Source organism: Peromyscus maniculatus, chromosome 7 (assembly GCF_049852395.1).
Source record: "Peromyscus maniculatus bairdii isolate BWxNUB_F1_BW_parent chromosome 7, HU_Pman_BW_mat_3.1, whole genome shotgun sequence".
NCBI classification, from domain to species: domain Eukaryota; kingdom Metazoa; phylum Chordata; class Mammalia; order Rodentia; family Cricetidae; genus Peromyscus; species Peromyscus maniculatus.
Window position 1 is genome coordinate 22,360,656 of NC_134858.1, and position 18,831 is coordinate 22,379,486.

Sequence of the window (18,831 nt, forward strand, 5' to 3'; positions counted from 1 at the left end):
TACCACAAAATGAGTAGGAATGTCTTTTTGAATGAATGGTTGGTGATAGACCAAGTTGAGAGAACCAGGAATCAAGCTTAGTCAATGATACTTCACATCCCTCACATTCTCTACCACAGTACATTGCCTCCCAGTGAGACCATGCAAAATGGTTTGAATGGCTAAAGATCACTGCCAATAAACCCAGCTAATACACCCAGCAACCTATGATTTCAGGGCTCTTTTAATTTCAAAATATGTGCTTTATAAAAGAAAACAGAGTCTTTGTGGACCTTTAAAATGATTTAATAAGCATTGTACAGGAAAATAACAAAATTCATAGGAAAATATTATGTGTATGGAACATTTTATTGGTTACATATCTTGTATCATTTTTGTTGAGTTCTGATAATTACTCTAAAATATCCCTCTGGTGACATTGTCCTGAACATGTCACTTTAATGAATGTTATATCTTTTCCTTTCTCTGATCCACACAACAAAAGGAATTATTTGAAAATGTTAAAATCTACACAATACAGCATTCTTATGTCCAGCATTAAAATATTTTCCAACTTTTATAGTAATTTTATATATAATTGCTTACCTTTTGCAAGTAAACTAATCTGTGAAATTGACTAATCTCTTATGGATGGCCAAAATATAAGGAAAATGTAAGTATAAAACCTCCAAGATGCTTAATTTGTAGCGGATACATATTCACTCTACTTTCAAGGTAATGGCCAATTTCCAAAGCATTTATGACAGATAGCTTTTATTGGGAGATAAAATTTATAAGACAATGCCATCTTCATCACAAACTAAAAATAAGTGATGACTTAAAATATGTATTACAAAAGATGTCGGCTTGAAACATGGACCATACTCAGCAAGCCAGGGGCCACTGAGATGAGAAGGCTATTGCTTTGTTCACAATCTAGCCCCTGAAAACCTCCCATGGTAAGCCCAGCTGGATTTTCTTTACTGATGATTACTCCCAAATTTGATTTGGTTCCATAGTAATTTTTATTTTACCTGCTATTAAAAGAAAATGACAGGATTCTACTGACAGACTAATAATTATTGGGTTTAGTCTGGAAATTAATCAGTGGCAAATATTTATCTGGTTGAGTTAATAACCTTCACAAGATTCAAACTATTACAAGCCCAAGTGTTAGAAACACATGGACTGGAAATGATTTTTAAAGGTTCTTAAAAGCTAGTAAAACTCTCTCTTTAGGGGTAGCTAGAACATACAAAGCACATGAGAGTTGAGGCCACCACCCCCACCATCAGGTCCCTTGAGTCTGTACTCATCTACATGGCTCAGAGGGTCTGGGCTGATCCACAGGTACTAGGGAAACCTGAAGCAACATGCCAAGCTGGGTTGAAAAGGAATTACTTATCCTTGGTTTCTTAAATTACATTGTTATTTTGCATACATGTTTCCTCAAAACTAAAATGAACATTTGTTGAAGATGTAGGAGATGACTTAATCATTTATGAGGTTAGCTTGACAGGCTGACAGTCGACGTAAACAATGAAGTCATTTATCGTTAGTAACCAGAAAACTTTAAATAACTGTATCTTCTTTTGAAGTGTCTCTTAGTAAAGCTTGTGATTTTCTATTGCTGTAAGGCTGGAAGTGTTCTTTCTTGACATACATCTTTGCAGAATGATGGATAGCTTTGTTCTCAGTTAATCTTCAGGACTCTATACATACTATTCTGAAATACTGTGGTGAAGTAAGGCCTGGAATTCTTGAGCAGGACACTACAGAGGGGAGGATTAGCTGCATTGGAAGGGTCTTCCACATCCCAGATTTCAAGCATACTGCAACCAGGTCTGAAAGACAAAGGGCATAGATGAATAGCCATATTAAATAAACTAGCATATTCAAATTAAGGAATAGCTTCTAAATTTCCAGAGGTTAATTGATTTAACTACTTAAAATCTTAAAACCATAACTGCAGAAACCACTAAGCTCAGTAAAATGAAGCATGCTACATTTCCAGCCCCAGTCAACATGTGCTGACAATAAACACAAAATGTGGAGTCAGAAATCTATATTTGAACTAGTTTACCTCCAATATGAAATATAATTATACTTGTGGACCACTATCCCTGTCCAGTCATAAGACTAGTTTGTATTTGGATGAGATAAATTAAAGGAGAACTGATTAAATTCCTGAGAAGATCCATATGTTTTTGACATAAAGTGCCCTGAATTAGTAGACAAACATATATCCAGGCAGAGGAAGGAGGTTCTTAGGCTAAGTTGCTTTCTTTAACCCTTCACTTTTGGGGAGCATGGTTATAAGAGTACACTAAGTGGTGTAATGTGTCTTGATAGAGAGTAACCCTACTATATAGGAATCATTAATTGGAAGAAGTCAGGCAAAACTGACATCAAATTTTTAATGTGTATTTTGAAATATAACATATAAAATCCTGATATTTCCCATGTAAAGTTTAACTGTATGCAGGGATTATCACAACCAATGCAGAGACATTCCTATCACCTAACATGTCCCCTATTCCTTTCCTGTAATCAGTCTTCTTCTCCAAACACAGCCTGGGCATGCATGGATCTCCTTTCTGCACTACAGCATTTAAAATTCCATGCAAATACATTGTGTAAGCTTTTCATTTCTGGCCTCCTTATCTTAGAAACTGTGCTGTTGGTACCTCAGATACTGATTGTCCTGGTGAGCTCACCTGTTAAGTTGCCACAACCTAAAAAGCACTTTGAAAGACAGCTCCAATTGTGGGATAGATCAGGTTGTGCTGTGGGCGTGTCTGTAGGGGATTGTCTTGATGGTTAATTGATGTAGGAGGGCACAGCCCACTGTGGGCGGCACCAATCCCATTGCAGGTGCTATTGAATTCTATAAGAAATCTAGTTGAGGGGCTGGAGAAGCAACTCAGTGGTTAAGAACACAAACTTCTCTTGCAGAGCCCATGTTCAGGTGGCTCACAACTGCCTGTAACTCCAGACAGGGAATCTAACGTCCCCTTCTGACCTCTGTAGACACCTGCAAACGTGGCATACACACATGCAGAAACACACACACAGTCACAAATCTTTTAAAATAGAAATACAAATTTAGATGAGCATAAGCCTGTGAGCTAGTCAGCAAGCAATATCCTCCATGGTTCCTGCCACATTTCTTTGGTATTGAAGTGAGTTCCTAGGTCTGAAACTCTAAGGTAATACTGTGCAATAATAAGGTAACAACAAGAAAGTCTGCCTTCAGGTTCATGAATGCCTGCCTTGACGTTCCTCATGACGAACTGTGACCTTGAATTGTAAACCAAATAAATACCCATAATTCTCTCCTGCCCCATACATTGCTTTCTGTTTGGGTATTTTGCTTCGAGATGAAATTAGAATATTATATTTGTTGTAAGTATTATTGCCCTTGTATTTCTAAATAGTATTTTATGACATGGAAGACCACAGTTTATTTGTTGATTCTCAAATTACTGAGCATTTGGGGTACTTGAAGCACATTAGAACTGATTTTAGGCAGACACCTAGCAATGGAACTGTAGGATGGAGTGCTAAGTGTGGTTTGTAACTTGATGACAAAGTGACTGTACTGTTTTCCATTTCTACAGTGTATGTGATTTCAAATTTGCATAAACATATGGTATCACCAGTCTTCACAATTTTAGTCTTTTTAGTGTTGTTATGGGTCATTCAAAATAACTTCTTTGGTACAATGTCTTAACCAAATTTGTCAAATTTTGTATTGTTTCTTATTGAAGTGTGAGAAATTTAAATATCCTATCAGATATTCTAGACTTAATAATATTAATTACTCAATATATGGCACATAGAGGCTGCAATCTGATTCTTTCTAATACACTTATGTACCCACAGAGCACCAGAGTAAACAAGGAACATAACTCTGTCTCCACAGCTCATCCATGCTCTTTGCATTTCACTCTTCTGTTCATCAATGCGTTTCAAAACATAACCATACATCTACTTCTTGTCACTGTAGATTTGTGTGTACTTTCTGGAATTGTTACATCCTTTCTATTTTTGTCTGGGTTATTTTTCTGAATACAATTATTATCCATATTGTATGTATTGATGAGTGGCATTATATTGTCTAAATATTCCAATAGTGTTTAGCAATTAATTCACCTGTTAATCCATATTTCAATTATTTCTAAGTTGTAGCTATGGAAAAAGCTGATGTGAATAATTGCATACAATTATAAGTATGGATGGCTGCTTTTTAAAAAAAAGTCTACTTTATGAGTGTGTGTGTGTGTGTGTATGTGTGTGTGCGCGCGCACGCGTGCGTGCGTGCGCACACATACATCCATGTGTGTTTCAGTGCCTGTGAAGGCCTGAGGAGCGCATTAGATCCTCTGCAGCTGGAGTTACAGGTGATTATAATCTGCCTGATGTGGGTGCTGGGAGCTAAACTCAGGTCTTCTGCAAGTGAAGAATATCCTTTTAACTGATGAGCCAGCTATTCAGCTCCAATAAATTCCTTCTTTAATCTTAAGCTAATACACAGAGCATGTGTTGGGTTTCTTATGAGACTGTAAAGTTCTGTCATGAAGTGGTTGTACCACATTCTATCATGCAACTGACATATGAGAGTAGTAGGTACGCCTCCATGTCAGCAGCACTTGAGAGAGTTTCTCTTTCAACTCTAAACATTTTACTAGGTGATTTAAAAATACCACGCTGTGGGCTTAATGTACACTTTGTAAGTGGATAGTAACATCAAACATCTTTCCATATGATTCTTTGCCATTCATGAATTTTCTTGTTGAAGTGTCCAAGCATTTGCCCATTTTAATTGAATTGTTTTCTTATTGAATTTTAGGAGTTCTTTCTATATCTAGATAAAGTTCTTTATTAGTCACAGGATTCAAAAATGTTTTCTTCTAGCTGTGACTTATTTTCCATTACTCTTACTTACTTCTATTCATTATCTTCTATTATTATTCTGCTTATGAAAGGTTTATATTTTTAAGGAGGTTCCATTTACTAATGCATTCTTGTGTCATGCTTATCATATTTGATTTAAGGAATCTATCATAAGGTCCCAATTATTTTCTTCCAAAACTTTCACATTTTGGATTTACAGTTAAGTTTATGATCCATTTGAATTGCAGGCACATATAACCACCACACTGCTTCCCAAGAGTTTTACTGTGAGTGGGTGCTGAATTTTACCAAATGCCTTTTCTGTGTTTATTGAAATGATCATAGAAATGTGCTTTTTATTTTACTTATATTACGAATTTAAGCCATTGCATTCATGAGATAAGCCCACTGTCCCTTGAAAATATAGTTGGGATCAATTTACTGTTACTACTTGAGATGACAGGCTCATGCACACAGTTAATGACTTCTATGCCTCTTTATATAAAGTCACACACTTCGTCCCGAATACTGCTGTGGTGTGACCACAGACTCTGACATGCTCTGTTAATTTTCATTTAGTCCAAATATTTTAGGATTTCCCTTGTGATTTTGTCTTTGATCTTTAATTGCATTGTCCAAATTACAATTATTTAGACCTTTTCCAGATATCTTTCTTGTTATTAATTTCTAATCTTATTCCATGTTGTCAAAGAATGCAATTCCAACTGTTTTGAATACATACATATTATATATATGTATATATATACATATAATATTCAGATTTGTATTTTATCCCAGTCTATGCTGCATTAGCTCTTGAATGGTGTGTGTGTGTGTATCTATTAGTTTTTATCAGAGTGTCAGAGTGCTATGTATACTTTAATTGGTTATGTTAATTTTTTGATGTTGTATATCCTTGAAGATTTCAACATAGCTTTTTTATCACTTGCTAAGTATTTTAATATCTAATTGTATTGCTGGTCTGTTTCTACCTCTGAGTTGTCAGCCTTTGTTTCACATCTACTCCTGTTCTGTTTCACACTCAAATATTCACAGTCCCAATCATTCTGTCACCCTGATATGTTGAACTGTTCAGCACTGTGCCATTTTCCTTTGGTGTTGTGGTTTAATAGCTATTTGATCTGATAAAAACTACTCGACTTCCTTGAAGTTAAGTGAAAAGTTTTAGTAATAGCACTCCATTATCTGCTGCCTCACTTTAATTTTATTTTTACATTTTGCTTTTTAGTGGTTGTTTATGGATTGCAAACAGAAATCTTCAAAATATCTTTTACTGGGCAGTAGAGCTAAATTTCTTTCAATAAATAAAGCTTTCCAATAAATATTTCCATTTATTCTTTTTTGTGCTGTTATTGTCATGTGTACTACTCACTCTATAAGCTGAAACATATGTTAATATTTTCTTTATTTTGCTAGATTTTAAAGTATTCTCATAGAAGAACAATGCAGTGATTAACATGTGCAAGTTCTCAGCATATTGCCTTGTTCCCTCCACTTGAGCCACCACCAGGAATCATTTCTCTACAATGTAGAGAAGTTTGCTTGCAAAATGCCACTGAGACGCCATTGACCTGAACCCCGTTAGCCGGCCCTCATGTACAGATGGAGTTTCACAGAACATAGAATTCCTGACTTCTTCATTCACTGCTTTGCTCACTCCAGCATCAGACAAGCAGGCTCTTCCTGATAAGTCAGGTGTCCATCAAGGTGTGCGCCTTCTTCTCTTCAAGACAATCCTCCAGCTGACCTTTCTGCTGGGCTGCAGTGTGCCCTGCTCTGACCTTTCTGCTGGGCTGCAGTGTGCCCTGCTCTGACCTTCTGTTGGGCTGCAGTGTGTCTTGCTCTGACCTTTCTGCTGGGCTGCAGTGTGTCTTGCTCTGGTCTTTCTGCTGGGCTGCAGTGTGCCCTGCTCTGACCTTTCTGTTGGGCTACAGTGTGCCTTCCTCTGACCTTTCTGTTGGGCTGCAGTGTGCCCTTCTCTGGTTTTCTCTAGGTTTGCCCTAAATGGATTTGTGGAACTTTTTAGTGGATCTCTCAGTCAATGGCTTTCTCAAACCTCAGAGACTAGACATTTCTTCAGCTGTTGTTTCCTATCACCCGTCTTCTCCTTCCCTCTGGTCCCAGCTGTCCCTGTCATGTTCAGTTACTTAGTTATGTTGTCCAGGTCTCTGCAATTTTTCCTTAAAAAACAATTTAGATAAGTCTTATTCTTATTAGTTGCTTTTTCTTGATCTAATTCAGATTCACTGCTTTTTTTTTTTTTTTTTTTTTTGGTTTTTCGAGACAGGGTTTCTCTGTGTAGCTTTGCGCCTTTCCTGGGACTCACTTGGTAGCCCAGGCTGGCCTCGAACTCACAGAGATCCGCCTGGCTCTGCCTCCCGAGTGCTGGGATTAAAGGCGTGCGCCACCACCGCCCGGCGCTTTTTTTTCTTGTATCAAATAAATGTTGCTGTTTAGCACTTTTAAGTTTGAACTATTTTATGTCTAGAGTTCCCAACAGAGGTGGTTTTAGTTCTGTTGCGATGCTGTATCTTTCACCAACTGATAGCATGTTCTACTTTAATTCATGCCTGCTGTGGGACGGTCTGTGTGTCAAATTGCTCTGATTGGTCAATAAATAAAACACTGGCCAGTGGCCAGGCAGGAAGTAGGTGGGACAAGGAGAGAGGAGAATTGTGGGAAGCAGAAGGCTGAGGCAGAGAGACACTGCAGCCGCCGCCATGACCAGCAGCATGTGAAGACACCCGTAAGCCACCAGCCACGTGGCAAAGTATAGATTTATGGGAATGGATTAATTTAAGCTATAAGAACAGTTAGCAAGAAGCCTGCCACGGCCATACAGTTTGTAAGCAATATAAGTCTCTGTGTTTACTTGGTTGGGCCTGAGCGGCTGTGGGACTGGCGGGTGACAAAGATTTGTCCTGACTGTGGGCAAGGCCGGAAAACTCTAGCAACACATGCCCCCCCTTTGTTTGTTTGTTTGTTTTTGGAGACAGGGTTTCTCTGTGTAGCCCTGGCTGGTCTGGAACTCACTCTGTAGCCCAGCCTGGCCTAGAACTCAGAGATCAGCCTGCCTCTGCCTCCTGAGTGCTGGGATTAAAGGCATGGCCCATTTTTGTTGTTCCTATAACAGAAGCCAGGGCCTTGCACATGCCAAGTGAGTGCTGAACTGTATCCCCAGGACTATTTTATTAATCATTTGAACAGTGAATATGGACTCTCTAGATGCTTAATCAAATACTTTGAACCAATTTCTGATAACTTCTTACTTTCAGAGTTTTGGTCCTATTTTCCCATCGTGTGTATGACTGAAAGTTTGGCTTGAAAAGTGGATACTATACATAATACATTCTAATGACACTGGAATCTATTTTGATCTTTTGACTGATGAATGAGATTGTGGTTATAGGCAATTTACTTGCCTGGATCTGTTGATATCTCAGCCTAGAAATCTAAATAATAAACTCAAGAAATCCACTGAACACATTGTTTTTTTCATTTTTGAAAATGCAAATCTTAAAGAATTTATAATGTACTTACTTATATCATCTATAGTTACAAGAAATATTTAAGCTCTATGCATCCAATATAATTGAATAACATTAAGAGATAAATGTACTTCACTTATAATTCAGACATCAAATACTATAAAAATTTGAAAAATTATGGAATATATATATATATTTACAATAGATATTTTAAGTTGACTAAAGAATTACATGAATACTTGTGCTAAAACATCACCTTACTTCCTTAATCTTTGTATAGTTTATCTTTCTATATATATCATTGAAAAGTAAATATAAAAGATCACATAAAAATTGAGTTATTAAAGTAAAATTTTAATAGCTATTAGGAGAAGATAATTTAATGTCTCTAGATGAACTTGTTTTACCTTATGCTATAATAATATTTTAATGGGATGTATCTAAAATATAAAGCCTTAAAGAATCAGGACTTCTACGTAGCAGCATCTTGCCATTATATAATAATAATATGGAGTGACTTTTGGCTTTACAACATACCATATTATACACAACATTAATACTCACTTTGTTCTCACAACACACCATGCTTCTTCTAGAACATAATAATTGACATGTAATTCCAACAATTTATCTCTCACTTCTACTGCAGATTTTCGACTATATGCAGAATAAACTATTTTTGTTCGAGCCCTTTAAATTTAAAAACAACAATTACAAACAAATTTTAAAATAAATGATAACAGATTAAAGAAATATTGCTAGAAAATTGATATTGTGACCCTCAGTGGATGGAAGACAGATATGTATGGTCATAAACTATGCAACTGCTTTGCGAGATTGGTTTTCACACAAATATTTATGTTTTGAACATGCTAAATCTTAGAGCAGTTTGAAACTTGTTATATCTAAGCTAATTTGAAATTGTACTGGGTGTCAGGCTGATAGTTCAGGTTGTAAACGTTTCTTCATATAATCCACAAAAGAGCTGAGGCTTGTAGCAATACGGATTTAGTAGATAATTTCCCCTCTAAGAAACAACTGCCAAGTGAGTTTTTAGCCGTGGGCATCCAGGATACTACCACAGATAGGAAAAGCACCATATAAAATTTGTGAAATGCTAGGATATTCATTCAAATACAGCACAATAGAAGTTCTGTCCCTGAGCAAATTAAATGTTGTTTGGGATGTTCAATCACCACAACTAGACAAAATTTTGAATGATTTCAAACTTTTATTCTAGTAGTATGCCAAAAATTAAGAGCAAAAGATTTCTTTAACAAATAATAGACTGATCAAAATAGCTTTTAAATCCATACCTGCTGCACTGTAAATAAAGACCTGGATTCAGGCCCCCTACACCCAAAGCCAGGGACTTCTGTTCATATCTGTGACCCAAGCACAGAGAGAACTGGAAACAGGAAGATCTTAGAACCTCACTGGCCAGCCTAGCTGAACTTTACCCTCAATAGACCTCGTCTCAAAGAATAAGGTGCAGAGCGATCAGGAAAGACATCTACCACTGATCTCTGGTCCCCAGACATGTCTCTCTGCGTGTGTGTGTCTTTCTCTCATGCACATAACCCCCATACATGAGAACCATTTGTTGTGTGTATGTGTGTCTGGCTCGTGTGTGTGTGTGTGTGTGTGTGTGTGTGTATGTGTGTGTATAGACCAGAGGTCAATGCTGGGTGTCTTTCTTTGATTTTGAGTGTATGGGACCTGACTTGGGGTCCTCATCTCAATGTGGAAGGCCCTTTACTGACTAAGACATCTCTCTAGTCCTGCAACATTATTTTGCTCAGGATTGATTCAGATTTGAGGCTCTATTCAACCTATGTCAGAAGAAACAGGTACCTTTAGAAATTGTTATAAATTTTGTTTCTTTGTTGAGACAAGGCTCCATTCTGTAGTTCAGGTTGGCCTTGGATTCACCAGGTCAGCCCTGAACTCAACGGTTCTCATGCTTCAGTTTCCCAAGTGCTGGGATTACAGGTGTGCCTTCTATACCCAGCGGCTTTGTACATCCTTTTAACTTCCAGAGATGAATAGAAAAATGCTTATGTGATTATGTATACATGAGTATATGTAGATGAACATATGTATGTGTGTGTGTGTGTAAACAAACGCATTTTCCTTTTTCCAAGGGCCAGTAGCAAGTAATTGTAATTCTACCCAATGGATGCAGGTGACCACTCACCTCAAGTCTGCGTCCTCATAGTGTGGGTGGTTCACAATTGGATGCAGTGTAGATAGCTTGATGCTTGCCATTGTAGGCATAGCACCTGCAAAAACAGCATCTGGGAAACAAGATAACGTTTCTTAGGAAAACAGTTTAAAGAAAATAAAAAGTTCAAGAAGGATCCTTACATAATGGCCACTGATGTAGATGTTTTAATTATTCAATATCTATTCCTTGTCTTCTGTAATATTTAACCTTTGCTTGACTGGTGGTGAAGAGCTATGCATAATACTTTTAAATTTTATTTTACATTTATTTATTTGGTGTGTGTGTGTGTGTGTGTGTGTGTGTGTGTGTGTGTGTATGCTTGTGTGTGTGCATGTGTGCATGGATACACATATGAGAGGACAGAAGACAATTGTTGGGAATGGGTTTTTCTCCCTCCAGATGAGGCCTGGGAATCTATATCAGCTCTTCAGAGATGGCAGCAAGTACCTTTACCCACTGAGCCTTCTCATTGACCCCACACATGATATTTTCATAAGGATCCTGTGACTTGGATTGTAGGACAACTCAATGAATTCTATTTTTCTTATTGTGTAGATAAATAGGCACAGACACAGCAAAGCTATGTGATCTGCCAAGACTCTACAGTTGAAACATTTCCAAACTCACCCATACCTACTTCACCAAAGCTTCCTGCTGTACTTTAAGGACTGGCACTACAGGCAGAAAACTAGACAGAAAGAAAACTGTCCTGTAGTACTATGAACTATGTAAAAGGCCAATGTCATAGCACTTTTTTTCAAATAATTTTGTTGTTGTTGTGAATTGTAGTTCTGTGGATTCATTAGAAGAAAATGCTGTACTTCAGTGTTTCAATATTCACAATATGGGGACTAGAGAGACAGCTCAGTGGTTAAGAACACTAACTTCTTGCAGATGATCCAAGGTTAGTTCTCAGCACCACATGGAGGCTCACAACACATAACTCTAGTTCCAGGAGATTGGATTCCTATTCTGACCACTACAGGATCTGCATGGATGTGGTGCACACACATACAGGTGCATATACATACACATGAAGTAAATAGGTGTTTTTGTAATATCAATGATAAAGTTTGTTAGTTGCCTTTTACATTTTATTGTTTCTCCGGCTCTTCAAATCCTTCATTACTTGTTGGCAAAATTTTTGGAAATATAAACTTGGATATAATAACTACATCAAAATCAGTTATTTAGGCTTCTGTTAAGTCAAAGACCAAAAACTTCATTCTTGACATTTTAGTACAGTAAATATTTATATAATTTTAAGATTATTTTTATTTATAAAAATTGGTCACAAGCATATGGCATTTTATTTAAGTCCACTGAAATAACATTTTTTTCCAAATATAACTAAGCACTTGAACTAAATACAACTTCCTGAACACATGTCAATAAACACCAAGAGCCTAGAACAGTGAGGAGTGTCAGTTTTATCCTTTAGTGATGGAGTGGCATGCTGGAGCTTACAGCATTGTAAGAGAGGATCATGGCTAGATCTGGGGAAAGATGACAATCAAAATTGAAGCGCAATTTCTGATGAACGTTTATTTCTTACAGACCATTGTAAAGAAAGACAATTGAACTACTGCAAGTCAGAATTGTGCACACGCACACACCCCCACACACAAATGTATACATATATATATATGATACACACATCTGGAATTCTTAGCTGTATTTGATAAACAAACACATGTGTGTGCTTTATATTATATATGTATAACATCTCACCTGGCCTGGTGTTGTGTTTGATCCAGTGTATGAGTTCTTCCTGAGGCAGGTTAGTAAACTCTCCCATGATGCTCCATTGGTTATGGAGGTTTGCACAACCTTGTATTGACATGATTGTCAGAATACCGAAGACAACATTCTCAAAATGAACTCTGCAAAAAAGCCAGCCAAAGAGCTGAAATAAAAAAAACACATTTATTTATATTTCTTATATGAAGAGTACTACTGGATCAAAAGTACATTCTCACCTTCCTACTGAATCCAAAGTGGATTACCCTTTATCTCAGTACACAGACACACCGAATGCTCATCTGCTGCTTGCAAAGAGCCAACATGCTAGAGTGACTGGACCTACTCATAAATAAATTTTCTGTGATTTTGAAAGAATTGAGCGTCTTTCCAATGATGACTTGTAGCCAGGCACTAGGATTAAGGAACTGCACCTTGAAATATGCTAGACTGAAATCTTTTAACATTTGGCTGATTTTTATGATGACTTGAATAAACAAAAGAAACTCCACAAGTGTGGGCGCCATAGGCCCTGGCCCCCAACTGGGAGTGGCTGCGGCCTTGCTTGCTGACCTTGATAAGATGTCCTCCCTATTCAGATTCCCTGCCGGTATCCACCCTTCTGAATGCTTAAGGGAAGTTCCTTGTTTGTGTATCCTGCATTTTGGGCGTTAACAACTTAGATGCAAGAATGTAGAACATTGGGTCGGGAATGTAGACCATTGGTAGCGAACTTCTGCCCTCCGGGGGTTCCTCCATTTGTGCTGTAAGCCTGTACGTATTTAAGGTTTCTTCCCTCTTTCAATAAACGGCATTCGACATCCAAACGTACGAATGACTCGCTGTCTCTTGTCTCTATTTTTTAATCCGCAGCCCTTCACTCGGACATGGTGAATGGTTATGGGTAACGCGGGCGTTACCGCAACACACAAGCACTGACATGCATGTTCCTTTCAGGAAAATGGCTGCTAGACTGTCAAAACTGAATGAGGTGCTTCTAGATGTACTGAACGTCTGTCTAATTCCTGTAGCTGTCTAGCTGGTTTATATGTCTATTAGCTATAGTAAGGAATAGCAGAATGGAGAGCATTTTGAGGAATTCTCTAATCCAAGCAGGGCCACTCTGGATCTCCTCAGCATTGAAAATGTGCTATTAAGGGGGTTTATGGGCCCAAACCCCCTTCACAAACTTACATGCTAAAAGACTATATTTGTAGACATGATGATAACAGAGGAATACCCAATTGCTTGTCACAGAAACATCACTCATAGTCTATAAATGCTTTCAAAGCCACTCTCTTGCTGACAATGAATCAACTGACATTTGCAGTCATTGAACATAGTTAACTCAAAGCACTCAATGCTTTCATATTTTGGATTACTCAGCAAAGCCATGGCAGCTCCACGTCAGTTGCTTTAGTTGTTAGAATAACAGGCATTCAAGAGTGGGTGGCTTACCTGTCGGGAGCAGATCAAGGACGCCATAATGCACATGTGGGGTGTCAAAAACAGCTTCAACCGCATGATTAAAATGGCGAGAGCTGTGAATGCCAGCAACTGCAAGGTGTGAAAAATCAACTGCAAAACACAAAGTAGTGACCTTTGCACTTTATACATTTTTAAATTAACAGATAAAAATAAAGTGTCTTACATTTTCTTATACAGAAGGGCAGAGATTTCCCAGCATGGCATTAAGCCTATTAATATATGCATTCATCCATTCAACTAAGATTTAATAATATAATAATCTCTGCCAGGAACTTTTCTGAGTGCTTCAAATAGAACACTAAGCAATTCTGCCTTTGTGAGGCTCACACCTTAGGGCATTTAGTTAGAAAGGGATACTGGTAACTCACTGTACATAAAGAAGCTGCAATCGGTTAGACAGTGACAAGAACAATGGGCAAGATGGAGGAGAGGAAAGAGCCAAGCAGCAAAGAATGTGTAAAAGGCCACAGTGAGGACACCATATCTTAAAGATTGTCAGCACAGTAGGCCTCACTGAAAAAGTGACAGCAGAAGAAGGATTTGAACAAGGAGGGGAAGAAGACAAGGGACAAATACAGAAAGCTTCATATATTCACGTGCATTTCAGTTGCGAGCAATCAGAGGAGCACATAGCCCAGACTACTCTGAAGGCAGAGTGGTCTAAGTGTCTGTGCTAGGCAGCATTCTATCCCACTTTAACAGAGCCCAAGGATCCACAGGGCAACAGTTTCAAATAAAATTTTCCTAATTGAGATGTTCATACAACATAACCTTTACTAGAAAAATGTGCAGTGATGTGGGAATAATCAAAGTAAATGGCAACTAAATATTTACATCCTAATTCACTGATGTTCAACTAAATTACAGATATGTGGTGTGTAATAAGTCTTTTTCTGTCCTACCAGCTAGCTCCCAAATAATGACACAGAGACTTCTTATTCATTATGAAAGCTTGGCCTTTAGCCTAGGTTGTCTCAACTAGCACTTATAACTTAAATTAACCCATTTGTATTAATCTACACGCTGCCATATGGTGCTCAAAGGTTTTTGCCTTTTACCCTCCTCCCCTTACTACACCATTAGATTGCATCCTAAAGCGAGCCAGCAAGGTCTGGTTCCTTATTTGGCTACTGACTCATTCCGAAGACAAAACACCAAGGTCCAACAATCAAAATTCATTACTTGGACACACTGGCTAACATATCCAATTAGGATTTACCCACTCACTCTAGCACAGACTTCCCCCTTTTCTCCTTAAAAACTTACTCCTGGAAAAACAAAAAAACAAAAACAAAAAAACAAAACACAAAACAAAACAAAAACAAACAAACATACAAACGAAACACCTGCTGCTGCCTGTTGTCTGCTTCTGCCGGATCCAGAGGCAGCTCCCATCCCTAATTGACCTCCCAGGGTAATAAATCTTTGTGGTGAGAATTTGGTGCCTGGATGTGTCCTGTACTGACTAAAGGGGGCCTGCCCACCCTTACAATACAAACTGTGTATGTACAGAATAAGACTCTGTAAAATAAATGAACAAATAAAATAAAAACACATGTATCTATACCATAGAGTATAAGGAGGATGATATAGAAACACACAAAACAAAACACAAACTTCTAGTAATTAGTCTGCATTTTCTGACTGTCTTTCAAATTTATATTACTATTCAATTGTGAGGTCAGATGAAAAAGGAAGCCCAGAAGAAATGATTACCACTGCCCCAAATCCAAGCAGCACTGATGTGCAGCAGCAGGAAGGCTACACCTCTGTGAGTTATCCTTCAAGTGGGATTTAATACACAAGTCTACCAAGAATGAGAGCTTTTACCTCACCATTTTCAAGGAGCTGTTTTCTGGAAGAAAAGAAAAATGATCTATTTACTGAATGTCCATGCAACATCATTACATAAGAATAAAATCATTCATTTTAATTTTAGATTTTAAATTCTTAATTCTTCCTAAACTGTGTAAAGTACAAAATTTAAAACACTATATATATGCTAATAATTACATATGGTATATGAAGAGGCTGATCTTTGATTAAGTTAGAATATGTTTTCCTAATCCCTAGAGACTGCCCCTCTGGAATGACATACTTCTTTTTAAATATTTAAGCAATGAATTATAAATACAGTGCTTTCAATGATTACTGTTGGACTTTTGACTTGTTTTAATTTTTCACAATTATAAACTACATGATATTTTATATATAACTTGGTAAATATCTCTAAGCCATATAAATATTTTATCTCTTGAAAATCAGTCCAAATGAATATCTACAGTAGCATATAATGTTCTAAATACTGCACAGTGAATATATACTATGGATAATATAGAAATCATTTTTATGTTCATAGAATTTATAGCAATCTAATACACAAATAAGAATGTCTAAACTAATCCTCTACAGAAAAGACTGTGCTTTACAAATGGCCTTACAGGAAGGGACATTCTAGGAGAAAGAAGTTAGATTGTGATGAGAGGAAATTCATAAGTGTAGAGTCTTAAAGGTGGTCACAGAAGGTCTGTTGGAAGGTAGAAGAGGAATCAAATTATTCAGATACCCTGTAGGTTTTTCCTAACCTACATAGCCAGGGAATGGAGGCATCCCAGTATCCTGAACTCTTCCACTCACAACAGAATCCTGCAGTGAGCAAAGGACCTGGCTACTATGTAATTATTATATTCACCAAGGACCACCCAACTGGTATGAATAAAACTAGTAGCCAACTTATTATATGAACAAACAAAATACAAGTAACATGAAAAAGAATTACAGAGATAAATAAGCAAAACAGGTGACCCCTCCGGAACACTAATGCAACACATATAAGACAGTGTTCAATGCAACTTTTAACGTTTTTCTTCGGAGATGTTTGGGGGGTGGATCACTTATTACATAATTAGATGAGCTGCCATGAAAAGGAGCTTTCCAAAACTCTGGGACAAATGTGCCAACTTAACTGAAAAACCATAAACTTAGGTTTGGAAAATAGAATTTACATGGCTGAAGTTTGGATGCTGGGAAACTCCTCTATGGAATTGTCCAAGAACAAAAGGGACAAAAACAAGAGACGGTGGGATTCAAGCAGAACTAGACCACCAACGAAGGCAAACTAGCACAAGTAGGAAGACAGCGTCAACCTCCTGAATGGAAGAAGGATGGGGCTCCTCATCTTAAAAGAGCCAATGTGTGAACAAAAATGTGTACACATACAAAGCTTCTACAGGACATTTCTAGAGAGAAAGGCTATATGGGTTTTTTTATCTGTAATTTTCAATACTGGAAACTAAGCAGAATGTATGAGATGCTAAATGAAACCTGGGAGTGGCGGCAAACGCCTTTGATTACAGCATCCCTGAGGCTGAAACAGGGGGATATCTGAGGTCCAGGCCAGCCAGGCCTATGTGGTGAGACCCTGTCTGAAAAACAAAAACTAAACAAAATGATGGATAAAACTCAGACATACCTACTAAACAATCCATCAATCATATGAAAGTACAAACTGTATTTTCACATAGGAAAGCACTCAGACTGGGCATGGTGGCACTCACCTTTAACCCCTGTACTTGGAAGGCAGAAGGAGGAAGATCTCTTTTGAGTTTGAGGCCAGCCTGGTCTACCTAGTGAGACCCTATCTCAAAAAACACAAACAAAAACAAAAAAGGGAAGAATTCAGAAATTATACTATCTCTAGATTCTTTTCAAAATATACTATGGAGGCATGTAATCTATGACTCTAAGAGGAAGAATTAAATACAATAAATAGTAAAGAACAAATAAACCAGAAAATTTGAAATATAACAATTTCTAATGTCTTAATTAAATTGTTCAGCGACTTTTTCAATCAGAGTAGATTCTGCACAATCAAAAAATAAGCTTTCAGATTGTCTTAGCATAACATGGGATGTGAGCTTGTGTAGGTAAGACATCCTTTAACTTGGGGTGTGAAACAAGCAGAATGAGTCAACCTCAGCCTATGGGATAAGCTGTGCATGCTATAAATGGCAGAGGTGTGGAAGTTGGAGCTACCCATGCTCTTTGAAACAGAGAAGACTATGAATCCCAACAGCAAGACCTGAACATCACAATGTAGAAGAAGCAGAAGAAAGTGACCTTAAGAATAGCATCATGAAGATGCTAGAGGCCTTTCAAGAAAAAAATAAAAAAATGAAATTGAGGAAAAGGCATTGGCACCATTCACGACCACACTGTACTCTCTCCGTGGCTGCCAGGTTTGGGTGGGGTGAGATTCTAGCCAACCTCACTGGATAATGGTGCTTTCTATGGGGTTGTGTTAGGCAAGTGCTATGGAATCTGTGGGAGGTGCAGCCCAGCGGCAGTGCTGGGGTTTGAATGGGAACTGTCGCCTATGGGCTCATGATGGAACTGTCAGGGGAGGATTTTTTTTGAAGGCTCTGGAATCTTTCGAAGGCATGGATTTACTGGAAGAAGTAGGAACAGGCATTGAGAGTTTCTAACCCAGCTCTGCTTCCCATCTGCCCTGTCCTTCTTGACTATAGATGCAGTATGACCATCCCTCTCCTGTGTCTGCTGCCTGAACTCAAATACAAGCTGAAATTAAAATGTATTTCCTTTGAGTTGATTTTTATCAGATCTTGTTTTGTCACAGCAATGAGAAAAGCAGTATGGAAAATTGTTCCTAAAGAAGGCACTCCTGCTGTGACAAACCCGACCATGTGGTTCTTAGGCCTTCGCAACTGGGTAGGAGGAATGAGGAAGAGATAGGAACATCACACTAGACAAGCCCTGGAATACTTCCACAGAGCTTGATCAGCTGTTGTGATGGGAATTTGAAAAAGAAAAAAAACTGAGAGAAATGTACAGGCCTGGCTCATTAAGTTTCAGGAGGAACAAGGGCTTTGTTGAGGACTGGAGTGGAGGCCATTCATGCATATTCTGGCATCGAATCTGATTACCTTTTGTCCACATTCTGAGACTTTGGGGCTAAATTCAATGGACTGATTT

General features: G+C 37.9%; 1 protein-coding gene across 1 annotated transcript in view; it reads right to left on the minus strand.

Annotated features, from left to right (window-relative positions):
* Positions 1-263: 263 nt before the first annotated feature.
* Positions 264-18,831, minus strand: part of Dpy19l2 (dpy-19 like 2) — a 103,311-nt gene continuing 84,743 nt past the window's right edge. The window contains exons 17-22 of the mRNA XM_006991681.4: positions 15,670-15,694; positions 13,810-13,929; positions 12,343-12,517; positions 10,582-10,681; positions 8,949-9,074; positions 264-1,823 (exon numbers count right to left, since the gene is read on the minus strand). Coding sequence (XP_006991743.1) covers positions 1,673-1,823; positions 8,949-9,074; positions 10,582-10,681; positions 12,343-12,517; positions 13,810-13,929; positions 15,670-15,694 — 697 coding nt within the window. The 3' untranslated portion in view covers positions 264-1,672. The remainder of the gene's footprint in view (positions 1,824-8,948; positions 9,075-10,581; positions 10,682-12,342; positions 12,518-13,809; positions 13,930-15,669; positions 15,695-18,831) is intronic.